Here is a 20952-nt window from a genome sequence, read left to right on the forward strand (position 1 = left end):
TTTTTGAAGTGGGCAGCAGCTAGGTGCGGTGTTCAATTGTACATATATACCCCTCATCCTAAGCGCGGAACTACATACACCCTACTAATAGGAAGAAAAAAGTCTTCTTCCTCTATTCACACCAGATTTTCTCCCAGATTCTCCACCTCTGAGCTGGAGAATCTGGGAGGGAGATATTTCAGGGTAACGGCCAGTGGGATCTTCAGATCTCACTTTCATAAACTGGGCGTTTGTGACAGAATGGTTGTGTGCTGTGATGAGGAGCGGAGAACATGTTCTCCGCTTCTCATATCAGCTAAATAAACAGGTACATACGAGAGCTCAGCCATGATCCTGAGGACCACGGCTTATCTCTGTTCATAAATGGACTCCTATAGCTCCCAATAACAAACACAACAGAATAGGCTAGGCATGGCCACTTTCTGACTGACAAGTCAGGGGGATGTTAACCTTCCTAGCGGTATTCCCGAGCGTGGCTCGGGGTTACATTTCAGAGCCAAAAGCGGTAACCCCGAGCCACACTCGCGGTAGCGCTAGGAAGATCGCTGGATCCTGGAAGAGGTTTTACTTACCTTTTCTCCGGGATCCAGCGATGTATCCCGGCGGTGTGCGGCGGCGGAGCTCTCTCCCGATCGTCTGCGAGCCCCGGCTTCCGTCTCCGGCGACATGACGTCCGCCGGGGGGTGGAACCGGCGGCAAATTCAAATGTAAAACACACCAAACACACTGATACCATTCAAAATAAAATAAAATCACATTACATTGCCCCCCAGTGCCCTTTCCTGCAGCTTTACTGTACTTTTTATGTAAATATATGTATATATATATATATATATATATATACACAGTATATATATATATATATATATATATATATACAGTATATATATACCGTATATATATATATATATATATATACATATATATATACGTAATTCTTGTGAATGAGCAGCCCAAACCAACTGTATACATTATATATATATATATATATATATATATAATAAATGTATACAGTTGGTTTGGGCTGCTCATTCACAAGAATTACATGCAAAATAATGGTACCGCTTTCAGCACCTAAAATCCAAAAGAATCATACCGCCAGGGAGGTTAATCAGAGCTGACTATATTAAAAAACTTGCTCTCTATGTTATGTATTCCAATAGGATGCAAGGATGACAACACTGCCCTGTCCTGAATTGTGGTCTGACAGGGCTGTTACCCTATTAAAGACCTATTAAAGGAAGTGGAGTAGCAACAATTTTGCTGTCAAGATGAATATCTACTATTTACACATTGCACAGAAAGATAACCCCACAGTGTGTCCTCCAGAACACCTCAGCCCCTCCAGGTCCAGTAAAAATATAGGACCAGGTCGAGGTGAACCTGGGAAGCACATCACGGAGAGAAACAAGGGACTGTATGGGACTTTAATGGTACCATATCCAAAAAGGTTAACTAACAATTATATAAACACACGTAATAAAATAAAATCAAGTTTATTACACAGAATAATCCTTTAAGAGGTATCCATACATCATAGTTCATAAACACAATAGTATTACATAGAAATGCTTGCTATCCACCTAGTCACAGTTAAAACATGCCGAATGAGCTAGAGACTGGCTAAACATTGTAACCAAGTTATCCAATCCTGAACATTATGTAACTGTACAAGCCGAGTCCATGCTCATCCATACTTTACATGTTTCATGGACATGAGCCGCTTCTTCAGAAGTTCTAGCAGTTTAACTGCAGTGGATAGAAAATACATTGTAAAAACTATCATGGTATAATTCAACATTATTACTCCATGTATAAAAAGAATCCCTATCATGCAGTGCCACCACCACCAAGATGGAATTAGGGGAGAAAAGCCACACAGCCCGGAACCAAAAGTGTCCCCGCAGGCGGGTGTGGAGGCGCCTCTATGCTGCCTACCAGTAGTCAAAGGGATATATAGATGGCAAAAACCCTTAGGGTGATACGACCCAATATAGTAATTTAAACCTAACCTGTTTCACTAGGACCAAAATCTTCACTGGGGTATATCCTTTGAAGAACTATTTACACATTGATAGGCAAGTAAAAGCGTTACATATATTGTTTCATGATCTGACCATACTTTATTATCTCTTTACAGCTTGTTCATCGAGATCTGGCTGCTAGAAATGTACTGGTGGCTGAAGGTCGCAAAATGAAAATATCAGATTTCGGTCTTTCTAGAGATGTATATGAGGAGGACTCATATGTAAAAAGAAGCAAGGTAAACATAGCTAAAATCTGGAAGCCCTGTTTCTTGCACAAGCAGAACTTCAAAAGAAAACCCAAAAGAACAAGTGGCAGAATATAATCTAACTAGAGTAATGCATATTGACTTGACATATCTTATCTTATGATCATATCCTATGATTTTGATTGCAGTTTTCAAAATGTTATTGCAGTGGGGGAATATGAAACAGGGGAGAGATGCTAGACCTAATAGATATGTCCTAATACCCTTTAGGATGTATCTCTTATGTCTACAAATCCTCAAGTGGTTAAATATTCTTGGCCTCTATGGTTGGAACTGAACACATTAACCTTCCAGAGGTTTTTATGTTTTTGGGGATTTTTCCATTTCATTGCTAATACATACATGTTTGAAAGCTAAGGCCGTTTGTCTGAGGATGCAGACTCACAGACACAAAGCATTGTACAGTTTATTTTCAGATTTATGCCCCGTACACACGTGAAGATTGTCGGCCGAAAAGATTCGGCCGACGACCGATCGGCCGATTGTAGGCTTGTTTGTATGATGCTTCCGACAGCCGACAGCGCACTTTCGGCTGAACAGAATCTGTCGTGCAATTGAAATAAAATTTTTGTATGCCGACACCAGAACGGCCGATTGTTCGCCAGTCAGTACAGATTTCGGCCGGCAGACAGCAGATTTGCAAGACTGGGCATGCTCAGAAAAGAAAAAACACAGGGAAAGTTAACCATCACATGACATCACTTCTGCAGTCGGCTGTTGTTGGCCGACAAAATTCGTGTGCAGTCTTTTGCACTTTTCAACAGACACGACAGCCCGGGGACAAAAGACGGCCGATCGTTTGGCCGACAATCTGCACGTGTGTATGAGGCATTAGGCTCCATTTACACCAATCTGTTTTTAGCTTTTGCATAAACGCAGGACATTATTTTTAACATAGGTTTCTATGGAACATGTTTACATTAATGCATTTTTGTGCCGCTGTGTTTTTGGAAAGAGTCAGAGACTTTTCTAAATGCAAAATGCTGCTTTTTTTTGCTTTTTTGGTTCAATGGACTTCAATGGAGAAGTTGCAGAAAAGGGTGTAGTGCAATTTTTTTTTTGCCGCGATTTGTGTTTTGCATTCCTAATCTGGCCAAAATTTGGCTAAAAAAAACCAGCATAAAAAAACGCAAATCGCGCCAAAATTGCACAGCTAAAAGCACTGCAGGAACGCTCAAAAGCAACATGTATAGGTGTGAATGGATCCTAATGATAGATCAGAACACAGAACAAGAAAGTGCTGGATGCTTATTTTTTATTAAGGTGGTGGTGGGGGGGACTTTGACCTAATAAATGTATTTAACAGGAACTCTCCTAAATTAAATCAGTTCTCTATATTTATTATTTAAAATTATTTTCTGTAAGAGTTTGTAAGCCAGATGTTAAATCTTTTTCTTATGCTTTGATTTTAGGGAAGAATACCAGTGAAGTGGATGGCGATCGAGTCCTTGTTTGATCACATTTATACCACACAGAGTGATGTGTAAGCTCTTTTTTTAGCCTGCTCAAAAAATTACACATTTACATGAAATAAGCTAATAATATACACTATGGCTAGAAGTTTGTGGTCACCTGACCATCATTTCTGTTGGAACTTATTGGACATCCCATTCTAAAACTGTGGGGCATTAATATAGAGGTAGCCTCTCCTTTGTGACTATAACAGCATCCACATTTCTAAGAAAGTTTCCACAAGCTTTTGGAGTGTATCTGTAGGAATTTGTGCTAATACAGTAAAAAGAGCATTTGTAAGGTCAAGTGCTAAGATTGAATGAGATGACCTGGTTCAGAATAAGTATTCCTATTGTTTCCAAAGGTGTTCAATAGGGTCAGATTTAGGGTTCTGTGCAGGCCACTTGAGTTCCTCAACACCAAACCATGTCTTTATGAAGCTGGCTTTGTGCACAGGGGCACAGCAATGCTAGGACAGGCCATTAGCGATATAGTGTACAATGAATTGCAACCGATTAATCAGCTACATAAGCATACTGTAGAATGTTTCTGAGATTTTAACCTTTTAAAAACATTCCCCAAAGATTGTGGTTGCTGCTGTAGTAGACCACTGTGATCTTTATTTCAAGAATAATATTTGCATTACTAGTGTTTTGCCATGCATATTGTTTAACGAAGATCTATAATCAACTAAGCACCCAGCTTGTTTCCCACTCCACCATCTCTTTAACCAAATCTGCAAGAATCAGCCTTTTTACACTTACCTAGAATGCGATCTAGTCTCCCTCCAGCTTTAGCCCCAGGATTACATTCAGTGTTTTGCAACAGCATGAGATAGGTTTTGTGTACAGGCAGTAATACTGATTGACTACCTCCTCTGATTTAACAGCGAATTGGTATCACGTTCTGCACCCAGATTCCACCCTTCCAAACAGCAGTTCCAGTGTGTTATTGAGGTAGTTCTTGCAGAGTTGCAGAAGTGAGAAATAGGGTACTTTATAAGGATTAAGGTCACTTTAAAGTTGAAGTGTAAGTTCTGGTATTTTTCATACTTGGTCCAATGTAAATATGCATGTTCCATACCTGGCTGATCTCTGTGGAAGCTGGAAATCACTGTAATAGGCATAACTGGTACAGTGATCGCTGCTGATCTCCAGGTACAGTGCCAAGTTCCGCATCGGCACCATTAAGAGAACAGTTTCCATTTTCTCAATGGATACAGTGCATTCTCTGATTGGATGGGGAGGGGGGGGGTAGTGATATCACCACCATGCCTCTTTCCCTTGTCCAATCTGAGAAAAATTTGCATACATTGAGAGAATCCAAGTGGTTTCTAAATGACGCCTGTGCTGAGTGAATGCCTCCCTGTATTCACTAGGCAGCAGGGCATCCTACTACAGCTACCAAAGGGATCAGTCACTTATTGCACATAGAGTACATACATACATTGGTCTAAGTTGGATCAATGTAACTATGCAAAAATATCCCCCAAAAAATTCAGTTTTAAATCAAGCATTCTCTATATATAGATAAATTGGCGCTGGAAACAGTCTTAAGTGGCCAAGTCTTTTAAAAGACTACTGTAAAACTTTTTGTTAGCCACACATCTTATGTCTTTACATTCTATATTTTAAATAGGTGGTCTTTTGGTGTTCTGCTATGGGAGATTGTTACACTTGGTGGAAATCCATACCCTGGCATTGCTCCAGAGAGGCTTTTTAACCTTCTAAAAACCGGTTACAGAATGGAAAAGCCAGAAAACTGCAGTGATGAAATGTAAGTTTATCATTCCTTATCTGGGTAGTAGATGAAAGTGCCTTTTGAACCAGCAAGCTAACTTGAATAAATCAATTTATAATAAGGGGAGTGAATAAAATAAGTCTCAGATTGTGTTTTTCAGCACTAATTGGATTCTGAGAGCTATTTGATTACTTTTATACTGAATAAAACTGAAATATACGTTCTTGGCCTTCAGGTACAATCTTATGCTAAAATGCTGGAAACAGGAGCAAGACAAAAGGCCAACATTTGGAGAGATCAGTAAAGAGTTGGAAAAGATGATGGTGAAAAGTCGGGTAAGCCGGATGAAAAGGCAGCTTGTATTAAAGGCACAAATGTTACATAAATGGAACCCATACCTTATCTCAATATCGATTCTATGTCAGTTGTGCCTACTGAAACAATGTATTTCGCAATGCATTTAAGGCATTATCAAATTTTTGCAGCTTGTAAAGTAGTTACTAATTGTTACAAGTAATGGTTCAAGAAAAAAATCTATAAGCAAACAGAGATAAAATTAACAATAGCACTAATATCTATTCATTTGCATGAAACAGACTCTCCTATCCATTGTTTTTACTGTGAGGACTCACTGGGGGCAGTGAAAGCTTGCAAACAGTGAGGCTGGTTTACAGAAGATGAGAATTTTCACTGATAAAACTGTGTGAATCTTCACTTCATTTATCCAAATATGTGAAAAACAAGTTACTTTGATTACCAAGTCATGTGCAGAAGCTTTCATTTTTTTAATGAACACTTACTTTGATCAGTGTTCCTCCATCACCCCATTATAAGTGACAATGAACATCTGTATGCACCACTTGCCCTCTGCCCATTTCATTTTCCATTCACACAAAAATAAAGCTGCCCATAGATGGATAGAATTTCAAATGAAAATTCTTAGGGAAAGTCTTAGGAAAATTCATAAGAAAATTCTCAGAAGATTTGTTTGACATTCTAAAGATTTTGTTTGCTTTTAACATTTGGTTTTGGAATGAATGGGCTTAACAGAACGAAAACCACATGCACTGTTACAAATTTGTTTAATCAAGAAAAATTTTCTATCCTGTTCCCAAGAATTTTTTCGTCACAGCGGTCAAAAACGAATGTCGATTTGATCCACTAGTGATTAGAAAAACAAACTTTCATAGAACCTCCATTTCCCAAGAATTTTTGCTCAATATTCTACCCATCTATGATCAGCTTCTGGCAGGGGGACGCCCCCCCTCCGCTTCTTTTGGACATACCAACATACACAGGTGCTAAATGTCGTCCTGTGTGTACGGGGCTTAAGAGTTTGTCCTTATGGTAGAGCAATTCAATTTAATTGCTTTAAATAACTTTTGGCAGCTTTACTAAACTGGCAGATAACAAGGGTGCTTTTGAAGGGTAGTATTGTTTCCAGAAAATTTGAGCAGACTGAGGCTGGCCATACTTGAGACATTTCCTTTTTTCGTTCAATGACTCAATTTCCCCATCCACTCATTTGATGTGGGTGGGGGAATCCCTCCCACTGAGCAATTGTATTCTGACAGTAGGGAGACTTCCCTATTTAACTGGTCAAATTTCGATCCATGTATGGCTGCCTTGACAGACCTGCACTCGGAAAGAAGAAGAAAAGAGTAAAGTCACTGAGCCTCCCTACGAAACAGAAATTATAGGCTGTTAATGTAAATAAAAAACACTGAAAAAATCATTTACTTTAAGATAATGTCAGGGTGCCAGGAAACCAGACCACACAGGGATGCAGGTAAAATAAAGCAGTTTATTGGAACAAACAACAATAAACGCATAGCAAGAGTGAGGAAGTGAGAGCAGAAACAAGCCAGGGTCAAGTCCAGAAGCAGGTAGTCATCCAAGCCAAGGTCGAGTCCAGAATAGTCTACCAATGCTAGGTTGTCTGCCGATTCAGGGCCGAGAGCTAGGAGAGTCGTCAGCCAAGCCAGGTCATACAGGGAGGAAAACGGAGAACAGAAGACTGCTAGCAGAGATGCACCTTGGAGCACAAACTCAAGGGCAAGAACTGCAACCCATCAGGTGATAGATATAGTCAGGTGTGCAGCATCATCACCCAGGAAGCAGGCAAGTGAGGTTTACCATCTCGTCTGACAGAAGCCGGAAAAACTGCCGACTCCTGTTGGACCGGCTGGCATACACACGGGCCAAATGTCAGCCAGTTTCTTTTTTAACTGGACGGTGTCATCTGGCATTCGGCCCTTGTGTACAGTACTTTAGATCCCATGTTATGATTTTCTGGCTGTTTGTGCCTCCACTGGGGAGAATTACTTTTATCTGTCCTGGTGACCTTTGGACCATTGTCACTAAGGCAAGAAGTGATGATAAATGTAAGATTTTAAAGTTTTTACTAGAAGAAGAACTGATTACAAAGCCTTACATTTTAACCCTTGTATTTATGACTATCAATGATGACAACTTCTTTTAAGTTTGGAAGAATTTTCTCTCATTTCCTGTAGCATCTCTGGAGAGAAAGTGAAGGTAAATTTCTCAGTAGGACATAGGCAGCAAAAGATAAATTGATAGGGATTTAATGCTCTGCCTACTCTATCTAAAAAGCTCATGAATAGTTGGATTTACATACCCTTTAATGCTTTGTAAATGTAAACTGCTATTGCTTTCTTTTCATAGCTTTTCAGATTTTAACTTTTGTGATTTTGTGATTTCTGTATTATGATCAGGATTACCTGGACCTTGCTGCGTCCACACCGGCAGACTCAATGTTGTACGATGACGGCCTTTCTGAAGAAGAGACGCCTCTGGTGGACTGTAATAATGCCCCACTCCCTCGAACTCTTCCCTCAACCTGGATTGAAAACAAACTCTATGGTAGAATTTCCCATGCGTTTACTAGATTCTAGTTACGCTGTTGATCGTCTAACAATCTGCTTCCCAAACCCCAGGGGCTTTTGTCTGAATGAAACCAATCAAACTCTGCTTGAAAAGCTCTTTAATTTTATTTTAAAGATTTATTTTTTTATTCTTTTGCATATTTAAATGATGAATGTTGCAGAAATATTCGCAGCACTCTTCTGAAGAAGCAAAACAAAATACACATTTCTGAATCACAAATACATCTGAACAGCATAGCCAAGGAGAACACTTACATAAAACATCCTGAAGCTCTATTTATATCTCACATTCTGTGGCATGAACCAGCAGCACTTAATTCACAATATATGTCCATATTTTTTTTGTTTGTGGAAAGCTATCCTGGACAGAATATCTGAAAAGTTCATGGGCCATTTTAGTAAATGTTGCGTTGTAGTGTTTTCTTTCCTTTAAAGCATTCATTACTCAATAGCATCAAGCAGTTTAGATCAAGCATATAGCTAGTAGTTGGTAGGGGTGTACTAGTATATTGGGTGGAACCTAGATATCTAGATGAAATGTAAGTGGCCAGATAGTTATTTACACATATATGATCCTCTGTTAGCAGTGATATGTCATTGTTAGTAAAAATCACAGTCAGCTTACTTGTTTGTCTCCTGGACAATTGTAGTCTTTAAAAAAATTAGCAAAACATATTCAGTGAGCAGTGAAGAGATACCATTAAGAGCCCATTCAGACTAGCGCGACACGACTTTGGGGTGCCTGTGAAGTCTGTGCATCGCTGTGCACCGCGACTTCGGCGCGACTTGCATAGACTTCACATAATGGAAGTCTATGCAAGTCGCCTCCAGGTCGCCCCAAAGTAGTACAGGACCCTTTTTCTAAGTCGGAGAGACTTGTGTCGCTCCTATTAGAACGGGTCCTGTGCTAATCAATGGACCGTGACCGAGCACGACTTGTCAGGCTGACAAGTCGCGCTAATGTGAATGGGCTCTTAACGTTCTTACTTTTGGTATGTAGCCAATTGATCCCCACAGCAAGTCCAAAGTGCATTCCCAAGTTTTAGGCTGCAGGAAGGACCACTCTCTGGTTTTTGGGTTAGCAGTCTCTCTGCAGCATTCTCATCCCGCACACCCATACTATTCTAAATTAAGCAGGGGGCATGTTGGATTACAGCAGGGAGGTCGCTGCAGTCCTTTATATAGCATATTGGCCTGAATATTCTCTTTTTAGCTGATTTATTGAAAAACTACCATTAGTCCTTAAGCAGTAAGGGAAATGATAAGAACAAAGCGATTTCTATGGCAGCAGTTCTTGTTTAGGTGGAACCAGATATCCATGTGCCTTTGTCATAAGCCTTCCTTCCAAAAAAAAAAATTCTCCCTATAAGGATGGAATCCATATCTTACAATCTGCATGCCCTGTTGAAAGCTGCAGATTCAATATCTGTGTATGAGGGACTCTCCTAGACTTTCATCATCAGCCTGGATTTTTGTTACCCTTAATGTGAAGCCCACCTTCAGACAATATTATCTTCCAGTCTACATACATTTTAGCCTAATGATTATATAGCTTTGTATATGCATTTTTTCTATATTAGACAAGTTACTACCTTAAACTGTAATCATCTGTAACTTTAATAGATTTAATAGAAGGTAGTGCTGGAGAACTCAAAGTATGACTACTGTCATTTGTTGAATAGCATTCCTTGTATTAAATGTATAGACATAAATCAGTGCAACATCAGCATTACTTATATTATTTATCCCTTTTACCTTTGTCTGCCTAAATGTATACATTCCCAAGTTTACATGATTATCCTAATTTCATTTATTTGTAAGATATCTCAGATCTGTGCAGTTTCGGGATGGACATCTAGAATAGTAGGGCCTATTGAAACAAACATTGTGACCATTTTATTAGCAACCTAAAATTACCAAACCTTACAGTGATCATGAAAAATTGATATGTCAGTATAGCTGTAAGGCTGGGGGCAACATTTGTGGAATTAGATGTTTGCGGGGTGCGCAGGTTTTACAAGATAATTTGTTATCTCCAGTGATCAATATGAACATATGAATTTAGATTGTAGGATCATTCCACTGGTAACCCAGCAAATGGTGCTTTACCATACATGATATCATCAAGTAGAACTATGTTAGTCTAATGAAATTTTAATATGCAAGACCAGTGAAGGGTTAGCAGGAGATATTTGACTTAAACCGGCCAGTTATAGTCTGAAAACATCAAACGACAATTGTTATTTGTCTTATGCTTTGTGACGAATCTTTTCTTTCATGTTGTCTTGCGATGTCTCTGGTATATATGTCTTGTTGTGTTGTTGACCTGAGACAGTAAGCATAGTTCTTGCCAAAACTCCTTATTTTTGTCTTTCAATTTCTAATTTTTTACAATCAAAGAATCAGACTTGGGATTTTCCATTATTCTATGTTTCAAAATGTCTACAAATTAAGGGGCTTGATGTGACCAATGCATGCAAGCAAATTAATAATACTATGTCCAGGAACTCACAAAGTGCATTGGAACTATTAATAACATGACTTAATCTCAATAAATATTTATGTGGTGGACTTCCTATTAGCATGTTTCCCAATTCACAGCCACTTCTTGATTGCACAGACGTTAGCCATTGATGTTGTCATGGAATCAACAGGAGTTCTATGAATCCTGAAAATATTTCGACAATTTTATCCATTTTAGGAAATATATACAAAGACTGTATTGAAAGTAATACAAAGGTGGGCATACCTTTTTTATTAACTTACAAAGGCCATTCAAATTTTGTTTTGCTGTCATGTGTTGCTAGAGTAACTATTTCTCTATAGTAACTTCTTCTTTTTCATTGCAGGTAAATAATGGATTCCAAGAAGAAGCAACATGCCATCAATGAGTTCTTGATGAAGGAAGGGTGCAGGCTATCTAACATCCACTGAAGGCTACAAATTGTTTAGAGACACCATTGACCAGTTTGACCAATGAGAAGGCTATGCTTTTATCAATTGTGCCATCTCTGTAATGTTGGATAGCCTGCCCCCCTCTTTTGCCATGAACTCAATGAGGGCACGTTGCTTCTGCTTACAATCCAATATTTACCTACAACAAAAAAAGAAGAATTACTGCACAGTAAGAAGTATTCTACCAACATCTGAAATTTGAACAACCTATGTAAGTAATAAAAAATGTATGCCCACTTTTGCATTACTTTCGGTGCAGTCCTTGTAGAAATAATGGTAAATGAAGCAAAAGGTTCCCAAATGTGTCCTCAAGGACAGCAAACAGTGCATTTTTCCAGATCTGTTCTCAGAATCATAAAAAAGCTGTGTTATGCCCTGAAAGTCTATAAAATTGAACTGTTAGAGTTCACAGGGGAATAGAGATAGGAAACACTGTTATCAAGAAACATTTAAAGATGTTCAGGCTAGGAAATTAAGCTGTTTCAAAAAATAGTGATGAAAAGAAGAGCAAAAATCAAGTTGTTGCAAGTTGCATAGCAGCCATTCAGTATTTGTGCTTCGTTTTTTGTAACATGACAAATTATACCAGATTGGCTGCAATTGGCAACCATTTCACATTTGTTCTTATTTTCTTTTCTCAAGTTCTGAAATTCTATATTGTTCAGTTTGGAAGCAAATTCATTTAGTGCCTAAAAAATGTATCTTGTAGGTTGAAAACTATTAGTATAAGCCATTCTAGTTGTCACGGAATGGGTATTGTAGTCAAAGAATTCTAAATTCTGTTCAGTGAAAACAGCAACTACCTGTTCTACTGGTTTGTTGAATCCAGATATTTAGGGTTTGATTTATGAAGAATTTGCATGGTTATTCTCCCAGTTAAAGCGCATGTACATTCATTCTGAGCGAATGGGGCACAGATGGAGCTACTTATCGTAGGAATGTCCTATAGAACTTAGCTCAGTCTACTAGCCAAATGCTGAATTTTCCATTTTAAATAAATAATTTACATTCCAGCAGCACAGGATTTAGCCTATTTACATTTGTTTTTTGCCCCGCTGTTACAAAAAAAAACTGTACATGCACTTTTACTGGGATAAACTGCAAATTCCTAATAAAGCCGTACAGACAGCTCATCTTACATTTTGTAATTTTCTTGTATGCCCAGATATGATCAGCTAGGGTCAGGTTCACTGTTGTATACCTAGTTTTAGGCCCAGTTCACACTGGTGCTCCGACTTTGAGAGAACATGTCGCATGACGAGTATAAATTAATAATTTTCTGTGGGATCCCTCCTAACTGGTCCGACATTGGAAAAGATTCCTGCACTACTTTGGTCCGATTTCAGCCCATTGAATATCATTGAAGTCGTATCCAATTGGATCAGCATCTTAACTTTGCTTAGAGGCAATGTCAGCACTGCAAAATGTATTGGGGAAAAAAAACCAAATCCATACAAAACCCAAGTTGCACTCATCTCAAATCAGATCCTGTTCATTAAAGTCTGACTGATGCCTGACCGATGTTGCAGGGCAAAATCGGATCGGTGGTCCTGGGACTTTTTATGTCGGAGCAGTGTGAACCCGGCCTTAAAGGGAACCTATCAGGAAAGTATTATGGAAAGCTGTTTATGACTTTCTTCTAAAGGTGCAAGCTCCAGGGCTGTTTTCGTTATCCTTATATGTGCTTACTACTTAGTGAGTTAAAGACCTAGAACAAACATGTAGCCAGTGAAGCCTTGTGGCATCGGACCTGCATAACTCTTTTGACTCCGAATAGTGAACTAAGAATAGGGATAATAGTCTGGAACTTGTACTTTACAAACTAGTTGGCAGTGCAGGTTCCCCTATTATTCTGACAGGTTTATTATAAGTAAATAGAATAATATATTAAAGCTCAACTGAACTTTCAGTTTAAATCAGCTCCATAAATTCCAGCTGCGTCAAAGCAAAATGGGTGCAATCTTGCAGTTTCTTTTCTTGAAAAAGAAGTGGTCATTCTCCAGAGATCCAACATAGTCAGGGCTAGAGCTCACCAATCAGTAGGCAGCATAAACATTGCTGAATGCAGAGCTACAGTTCCAATTCTGCAGGAGTCATGTAGGACCTCTGCAGGAAGACCACTGCTACTGCAATGAGAGAAAGGGTCCCACTCTCCAGCGTATTGGCAGGGAACTTGTTTCTCTGCAGTGTTGCTTCTTTTTAAAGGAAATTAATTGTAAGGCTTTGAGCATTTTTTAATGCACCATAAACAATACTTTCCTAATTGAAACTAAAAGTGCAGTTGAGCTTCAAGTAACCTTTGTTTCCAGGAGTCCTGGGGGGGAACAAAAACAATGAAAACATCTGAGACAGAGTAGGTCTGGCAGCTTAAAGATATCTACACCTTGCTGTGTGTTTTTAAAACCTTGATAGAAACATATGTATAGTACTTAGGACATTATGCTGTCTCTTTACAATTTATTTGAGTAGGGCAACAATAGATGTACAATGCTGCATGGGCCAACAACAGATCATCCACAAAACAGTTGAAGACCACTGAAGTTTTATTTTAGCCACCAATTTAAACACAAAATATCTTTCTTTCCAAAAAAAAAGTCAACACTGAATATCAGATCTGGATGTATTGACTGTAAAACCCCTCCAATACCCTACCATAACCATTAGGTGAAGAAAGAGAACAAATGTAGTTAACAGAGCACCCTGCCTAATATAGTGTCCTATGTATTCATCTGTATGATTCTTTAGCAACAGCAATGGCTTTGTCTGTCTTTTTCTTAACAAAGGGAGTTTTGCCAAGGGCCTTACTGTCTGCACGTGAAGCTTTTACTATCTAATTTTTGGGGTTCTTCAGTGCAGAACAAATGATGTCTTTTCATTTTTAGGCATGTCTTATCCGAACTGGCCTGAAGAGAGCCCCGTTCCAATCCCGAGATTCGATGCCAATAAGTCTGTTTTTTCAAGATATGCCAATGACTGTGTTTATTCTAATTGGATGATTCCACCCTCAACGGCAAAATTTATGGACAAGTTTGATAGCTAAATATCAATATATTTCCCCTAGAAGGTAACAAAAATATTATTTAGCGGGACACCAAATATGTCTCAAAAGAAATGCAACACGCAAGGAATAAATGGAAAGTCCGTCGCCTGGTTCTTTGTGCAGATGCAAAATTTGGTCAGACCAATGTTGCTTTTGTGTGTCAGTTGCACCATGTTCTTTTGGCTTGACCTACCTCTAAGGCTGCTGGAGAGGATTGCACAAGTTGCTTAATGAATATGTAGTATGCTGTTCTCCCTCGCAGTAGCAGACGTGGGGCTGTGTGTTTTTGATTTTTTTTTCTCCCCCAAGACATATCAAACCGGAAAGACACACTCAGTAGAACCTTTTGTATATGCTATTGCACAAATCGTCTTATCTACAGTAAACTCATATATGTGTTGCTATGATAACAAACTCTCCTTTTAAGTTTTCCTTTGACCATATTGCTCTTCAACCTAAACATGTATTTTTTTAGATGTATGTTTTATTTTCATTGGGGTTATAACCCAACCCTTGTTTACTGGTTGCATATAGAGAAAATTAAAAGAGATGTGTATATGTATATACATGCCGCATATGTTGTAAATGAAGATAGCAAAACTATGTTTAGACACAATTACACAAACAATAATTTGATTTACTTTCAGTCATAAATATGGAAACTTTAACATTTCCCTGAAGAAAGTATACATGAGAAAGTGCGTTTTAATTTATATATCCTTTTTTTAGAAATTTAACAACAGATCATGATGACAAAATGTGATCTCTTTAAAGATCACAGGGAAAGCAAAGAATGACACAGAATCTATATATATGATGGTGTTTTATTCATTCTCATTCTTGAGATTCCGTATCTCTGGCTTTTCCCAGTCTCTGCAGCATACCTTAATTACAATAAAGCACATATAGCACAGACACATGTACAAACTCACATTAGCCAGTAGGGGCACTGCTGAGCAGATGGTTGCTGGCCACGGAGCAACAAGTTTGTTTCTGATTAAGAAGGGGTCTTCTGGAGAGATGTCAAAACAAAAACAATACAAAAATAAAAAAAATACACATAATTTATAAGGAAAAGCCAAATACCTGTTTTTTCTCAAATATTTCATTTTCCAGTTTTGTATTCCTTTTATATGTATTTTTTTAAGTACAGAAAGTGTATATTTTGGATATTATTTCAGTTTGTTACATGAAATGTATGAGGATCGACTGTCTGTCAAGATGGCCTGTTGAAAGATGCCTTATGAAGTCCATAGCGATCGTTATTTTATATATATATTAACTCGTCAAAGCTTGATTACATTTGCTGATGTTTAACATGTTCTGCCAAACCTGAGCCTATAGTAGAACTAGTTTTTCTTCTTATATGTGAGGGGCCTTTAAAATAGGTTCAGGTATGTTTAGCTCCTCATCGTCATTCGACTGTTTCATTGAATTGTGATCCACAGTGCTGCACATTGTAAAAACTGTTCCCATTTCCTCGTTCTGCCATCAGTCATGCCATCGAAGAGCTGTACTACAATGTCAATAAATTATAATGTCCAGTAGATAACTGTACCAAAGAAAGCTATTATGTTGTGCGTTATACATCTTTTTATTGCTGTATTTATTTTTGTTCACTGAATTTAATTTTATTGTCATTTTTGGTCTGTTTTGTATGATTCTTGCAAATGTATCCCGTTTTGTAAGTATGCAATTGTACACAACTGAGCCTCATTTGACTGCTGCTGCCATCCACACTCGATGAAGCTGTCTGAGGTGAAGAGGAAGCGCTCTTTGTAGGAGCAAACATCCAGCCTGCTGCAGTTTTTTATTTTCTAAAAAAAAAAAAAAAATGCCTTGTATACCTGCCCCAAATTCTACAGGCAAGAACATAGGGTGTAGCTGGCTGGAGACCCAGGAGGTCAGATGCCTCCAGAGTAGCTGGCTGGAGACCCAGGAGGTTAGATGCCTCCAGAGTAGCTGGCTGGAGACCCAGGAGGTCAGATGCCTCCAGAGTAGCTGGCTGGAGACCCAGGAGGTCAGATGCCTCCAGAGTAGCTGGCTGGAGACCCAGGAGGTCAGATGCCTCCAGAGTAGCTGGCTGGAGACCCAGGAGGTCAGATGCCTCCAGAGTAGCTGGCTGGAGACCCAGGAGGTCATATGCCTCCAGAGTGACTGGTACTTCCCCTAGCTGTGGGCTGACACCCCTTACATTGACAAATGCCAAAATATGATATTATCATTTGTTTTGTATTGTAATGAAATATACACATAGCTATGGTGAATCTGAAAGTCTGAGTCTGAAAAAGACTAAGTACCCATTCTCTTCAAAGAACCTTGGGGGGGTCTTACAGTAAATGGGTCAGGTTGCTCAGATGTTGTAAGATGACTCTGTAGCCTCTCACTAGACCTCTGCCAGCTGACATGGTCATGTAAGGGGCAGTGAACCAGTAAAGCCAACCAACTACCCTACAGAGAAAAGTAGTCCAAGAAGGGACATGTAGGATCACACAAAATGAATGATGGTGGAGCCTTCCACTAGAGCTACTATCCTCCTCTATGCCCCTATATCCATTATATTAAGGCATTTTAGAGAGAGGGATTTGGATATCTCACAGGAGCTCTGTAACTTTTTGTTTGTCCTCTGCCTGCAGAGATGTGTATGTAAAGAGGCAACACAGCCAACTAAGCTCTGTTGGCAAATCTTTCCTTTAGAGCAGCCTTTCTCAACCAGAGTTCCAAAGGTTGCTAGGAGTTCCTTAAACAATCAGTAATTTCTGACTCTTAGATAAGTCCTCACTGAAAACAATGATCTTTTTAGCCACCTTGAATTCCTCCCACTGACCACAAATGTTAAGTTCAGTGCACATGATCACAAAATTGGACAAAAAACAGTTTTTGAAGCAACTATATGATAATCTCATCGTTAGTACACAGCTTTGGAGAACCGATCACGACAGTTTATCCAAAATTATCCGAAGTGATAAACATGAAAATATTTCTTGTACGATATCAGATTGTAGGAATTTCGTACAGCACAGTTTTCATCTAAAAAAAATTGCTCGATATACAAGAACAATACAATACATTACATCACTTTTGAAGTTGTATTCTGTCGTACAACCAATTTTGTAATTTGAGTAACCTCATTATTTTTGATATGAGACTAGCATACGGAAAAAATAAAAAAGTACGGGTATTTGTCCAATTTTCTCTTCTTGTGTACGAGGTTTAAGGAGATTCCTTCCCAGTAACCACCAATGTAAGAAACATTATTTCCACTGACCACCCTGCTAATGTCCTATGAGCTGTGTAGATATAGAATGCATTAGTATTTATTGGCATTTGTTCCCTGAGACCTGAAACTTATTTCAAGGGTTCCCCTATATTAAAAAAAGATTGAGAAAGGCTTTTCTAGAGATACCACCTTTCTCTCTGAGCTCTCTTCAACTCTCTGAGACTGCTCAGTTATTGTACAATAGCTTTGTATTTTCTCACTGCCCCTTTGCCTGCAGAGATGAGTACCAGCAGTGACATTATTTAAAGCAAACTTTCCAATGAACTGGAAAGTCCGCGCTATTGAAAGCCTCTGACACCTCAAAGTAAAATTGCCTGAAAAGTGTTTTTTTTTTTTTTTAAAAATGTTCATTTTTAAAAGAGAAAAAAGCCCCACTGCTGCCTTCTTGGATAGCTGGACACTCAGACCCTGCTAGAATTTTCCCCTGATATGAGCTGGAGTACATTATATAGGGATGTAGCCTTCAGCTATCCCAGGAGGCAACGTTGAGGCATGGTAGCGTCCCCATCACCTCCCAGGTTTTTGGTAAGACAGGTCTGAGTTTTTTTTTTTTTTGCAGGTGATATAATTTTGGGGATGGTGGGAGGCTTTAAATTAAAAGAAAAAAGAAGATCCTGCCCTTCTAGCTATCCAGGTCCCTTATCTATGAAAGGACCCCTGTGAAGTGTTAGAGATGAGGAGTCAGATCACTCAGATGCTGTGTAAGGGCCCGTAGCTTTACTACACGTGAACATATGTACAAATACACACACACACACACACACACACACGATGGGGCAAGTATAAAGTGTATTTTTCCTAATGAAAATATATATTTGTGGTACTTTAGAGATTCTGCTTTACAATACAAGCACAGCAATGTTTAGCAGCAGATTGCTTTCCTGCCTTAGAGGGCAGCATCATACAACATCATACAACAGAGTTGTCCATTTTACCACCAAATAAACTGACAATTTATGTCATATATTGTAGTGTCTTTTTTTTCTCTTTTTTTGTAAATAATGTGCAGTACATTATCTGGGTCTTTAAATGTTTAAAGGATCAATAAGCATTTTTCCCAAACAAGATTATATAAACAAGATCTGAATACCTGAATGTAAAATCTCCATGGGTTTATCAGAAGTCAAGTTGTTCATTTTAGAGAGAGTGATAACAGGATGGACTTTTTGTTGGGTTTTATTCACTTCTAAGTACCGGTTCGGTACGGTACGGTACAGCGGTGCTTTTCCACTGCATGGAACCGAATGGTACGGCTCTCAAAAACAGTACCACCTCGACTGTGGTTCCAAGAGGTACCATACCCGGTACCATATCCCACAATCCTTTGCATGCAGTCACTACTAGCCACTGATTGGTCAGAGAATCCCACCCACACCGTTGTAATCCCACCCACTTAACTTTAGTACTACTTTAGTGGAAAAGCAAACCATACCGTACCAAACCGTTCCAACACCGTACCATGCGGTACCAGCAGTGGAAAAGCAAACCGGGCCAAGCAGGGCCGAGTAGAGCCGAGCCGGTACTTGCAGTGGAAAGGTGCCATAAGGTTCTAAGCCTTCTCTAATGGGTACTGTAATAAACATTATACTGAATTGCTAATAAACATGTACCACTATGTACCATTTCCCCAATTATCTAATGCAGAGCTCCACTCAAAAGAACAGCCCTGCTTGTCTGCCCCCCCTTCCCCCCTCCGCTGCAACATTTGGCACTTTTTGGGGGGAGCTGGTACCTGATTTTGACAGGTACCTGCTCCCACGCCCAGCTCAGTTCACCTGAAGTTTGGCTCCCCCCTCCTTCCTCTACAGCCTTCTGGGACACTTCATAGGTTCCAGAAGACTGTAGCCCATTCACAAAGCACAAAGTCCAGCAAGCTTTGTACATGCGCAATAGGAAACCTGCTGTGCAACCACAAGGCTTTATTGACGCTTTCCCGTTGGCAAGATGGCCGCACAAGCACCCAATAGCCGATTTAATATACATCTAGGGTGAGGACACCGCTGGATGCCTGGACAGGTAAGTGACCTAATATTAAAAGTCAGCAGCTACAGTATTTGTAGCTGTTGACTTTTAATTTTTTTGGAAGGAGCCTGGAGCGCCTATCTAAGCTTTAAAGTTGTTCTAAAGCCTGAAGGTTTTTTACCTTAATGCATTCTCTGCATTAAGGAAAAAACCTTCAGTATGCAGCTTCCCCAAATACTTACCTGAGCCCGATCTTGATCCTGCGATGTGCCCAAGAGCAGACGCACTCTCTCCATCCTCATTGGCTTAGAGACAGCAATGGGAGCCATTGGCTCCTGCTACTGTCAACCAAATCTTGTGAGGAGAGAGCGGAGGGCAGAGTCAAGCTGCATTCTGTGGGGCTTGCTTTGGGGGCATTTGTGTGTGCTTGCTCCCGAGTCTCACTCAATGGACACAAAGAGCTCAGCTTGTTTGCTATGGGGGCACTTATATGTGCTTGCTCCCGAGCCCCGCTTTGTGCGTCCATTGACCACACTAACAGCTTGCCATGGGAACACTTGGGGGGTGGGAGGAGCCAGTAAACCCAAGAATAGAAGGATTAGGGATGTTCTGTGCAAAACAATTACACAGAGCAGGTAAGTATAGTATGCCATGTTTGTTATTTAAAAAACAGATGTTCACAAACACTTTAATTATAAAAAAAATTCCAAAAATTTAAAGGGTTTGAGGACCTCATGATTGTTGACTGTTAAGGAATTTCTTGTACAATACATTTTTAAATCCTTTGCCCTACCTAGGCTATCTCTTGAAACAAGTACTTTTAATGTGCATGTGCAAATGGCCTGAGCAAAGGACGTGCTTTCCTTTGCCTGTGCCCATGACCCAACCTTGCCAAAGGAGCAGCAGTAAAGAAGATACCAGCCTGATAGTAAAGCCCTGGAGGCCTCCTGAAAAGAGAACGGGAGGAATACATAGCCTGCCACAGGAAGGCACAACATAGTCTAAATTTGCCGGGGGAGTCAATGGTCAAGAAGGATCTGGATCTTCTGGTAGATCATAGATTTAATAATAGCATGCATTGCCAGGCTGTAGTTTCTAAAGCAAGCAAAATAATTTCTTGTATTAAAAGAGGCATGGAGGATTCAGTTATGAGGAAAGATTAGCTGACCAGGATTTATTCTCTCTTTAGATGAGGTGATTAGGTATTAATATGGTCACCATCTACACCAATGTTCCTCAACTCCAGTCCTCAAGTACCCCCAACAGGTCATGTTTTCAGGCTTTCCATTATTTTGCATAGGTGATTTGATCAGTTTCACTGCCT

General features: G+C 39.5%; 1 protein-coding gene across 1 annotated transcript in view; it reads left to right on the forward strand.

Moving 5' to 3' along the window:
- The window catches only part of RET (ret proto-oncogene), a 173390-nt gene extending 156816 nt beyond the window's left edge, over positions 1 to 16574 (forward strand). The window contains exons 15-21 of the mRNA XM_082267369.1: positions 2141 to 2263; positions 3706 to 3776; positions 5384 to 5521; positions 5721 to 5820; positions 8221 to 8368; positions 14229 to 16289; positions 16524 to 16574. Coding sequence (XP_082123495.1) covers positions 2141 to 2263; positions 3706 to 3776; positions 5384 to 5521; positions 5721 to 5820; positions 8221 to 8368; positions 14229 to 14386 — 738 coding nt within the window. The 3' untranslated portion in view covers positions 14387 to 16289; positions 16524 to 16574. The remainder of the gene's footprint in view (positions 1 to 2140; positions 2264 to 3705; positions 3777 to 5383; positions 5522 to 5720; positions 5821 to 8220; positions 8369 to 14228; positions 16290 to 16523) is intronic.
- Positions 16575 to 20952: the final 4378 nt, after the last annotated feature.

The sequence above is a fragment of the Pelophylax lessonae genome (genome assembly GCF_965119305.1).
Source record: "Pelophylax lessonae genome assembly, chromosome: 9".
In the NCBI taxonomy this organism is placed as follows: domain Eukaryota; kingdom Metazoa; phylum Chordata; class Amphibia; order Anura; family Ranidae; genus Pelophylax; species Pelophylax lessonae.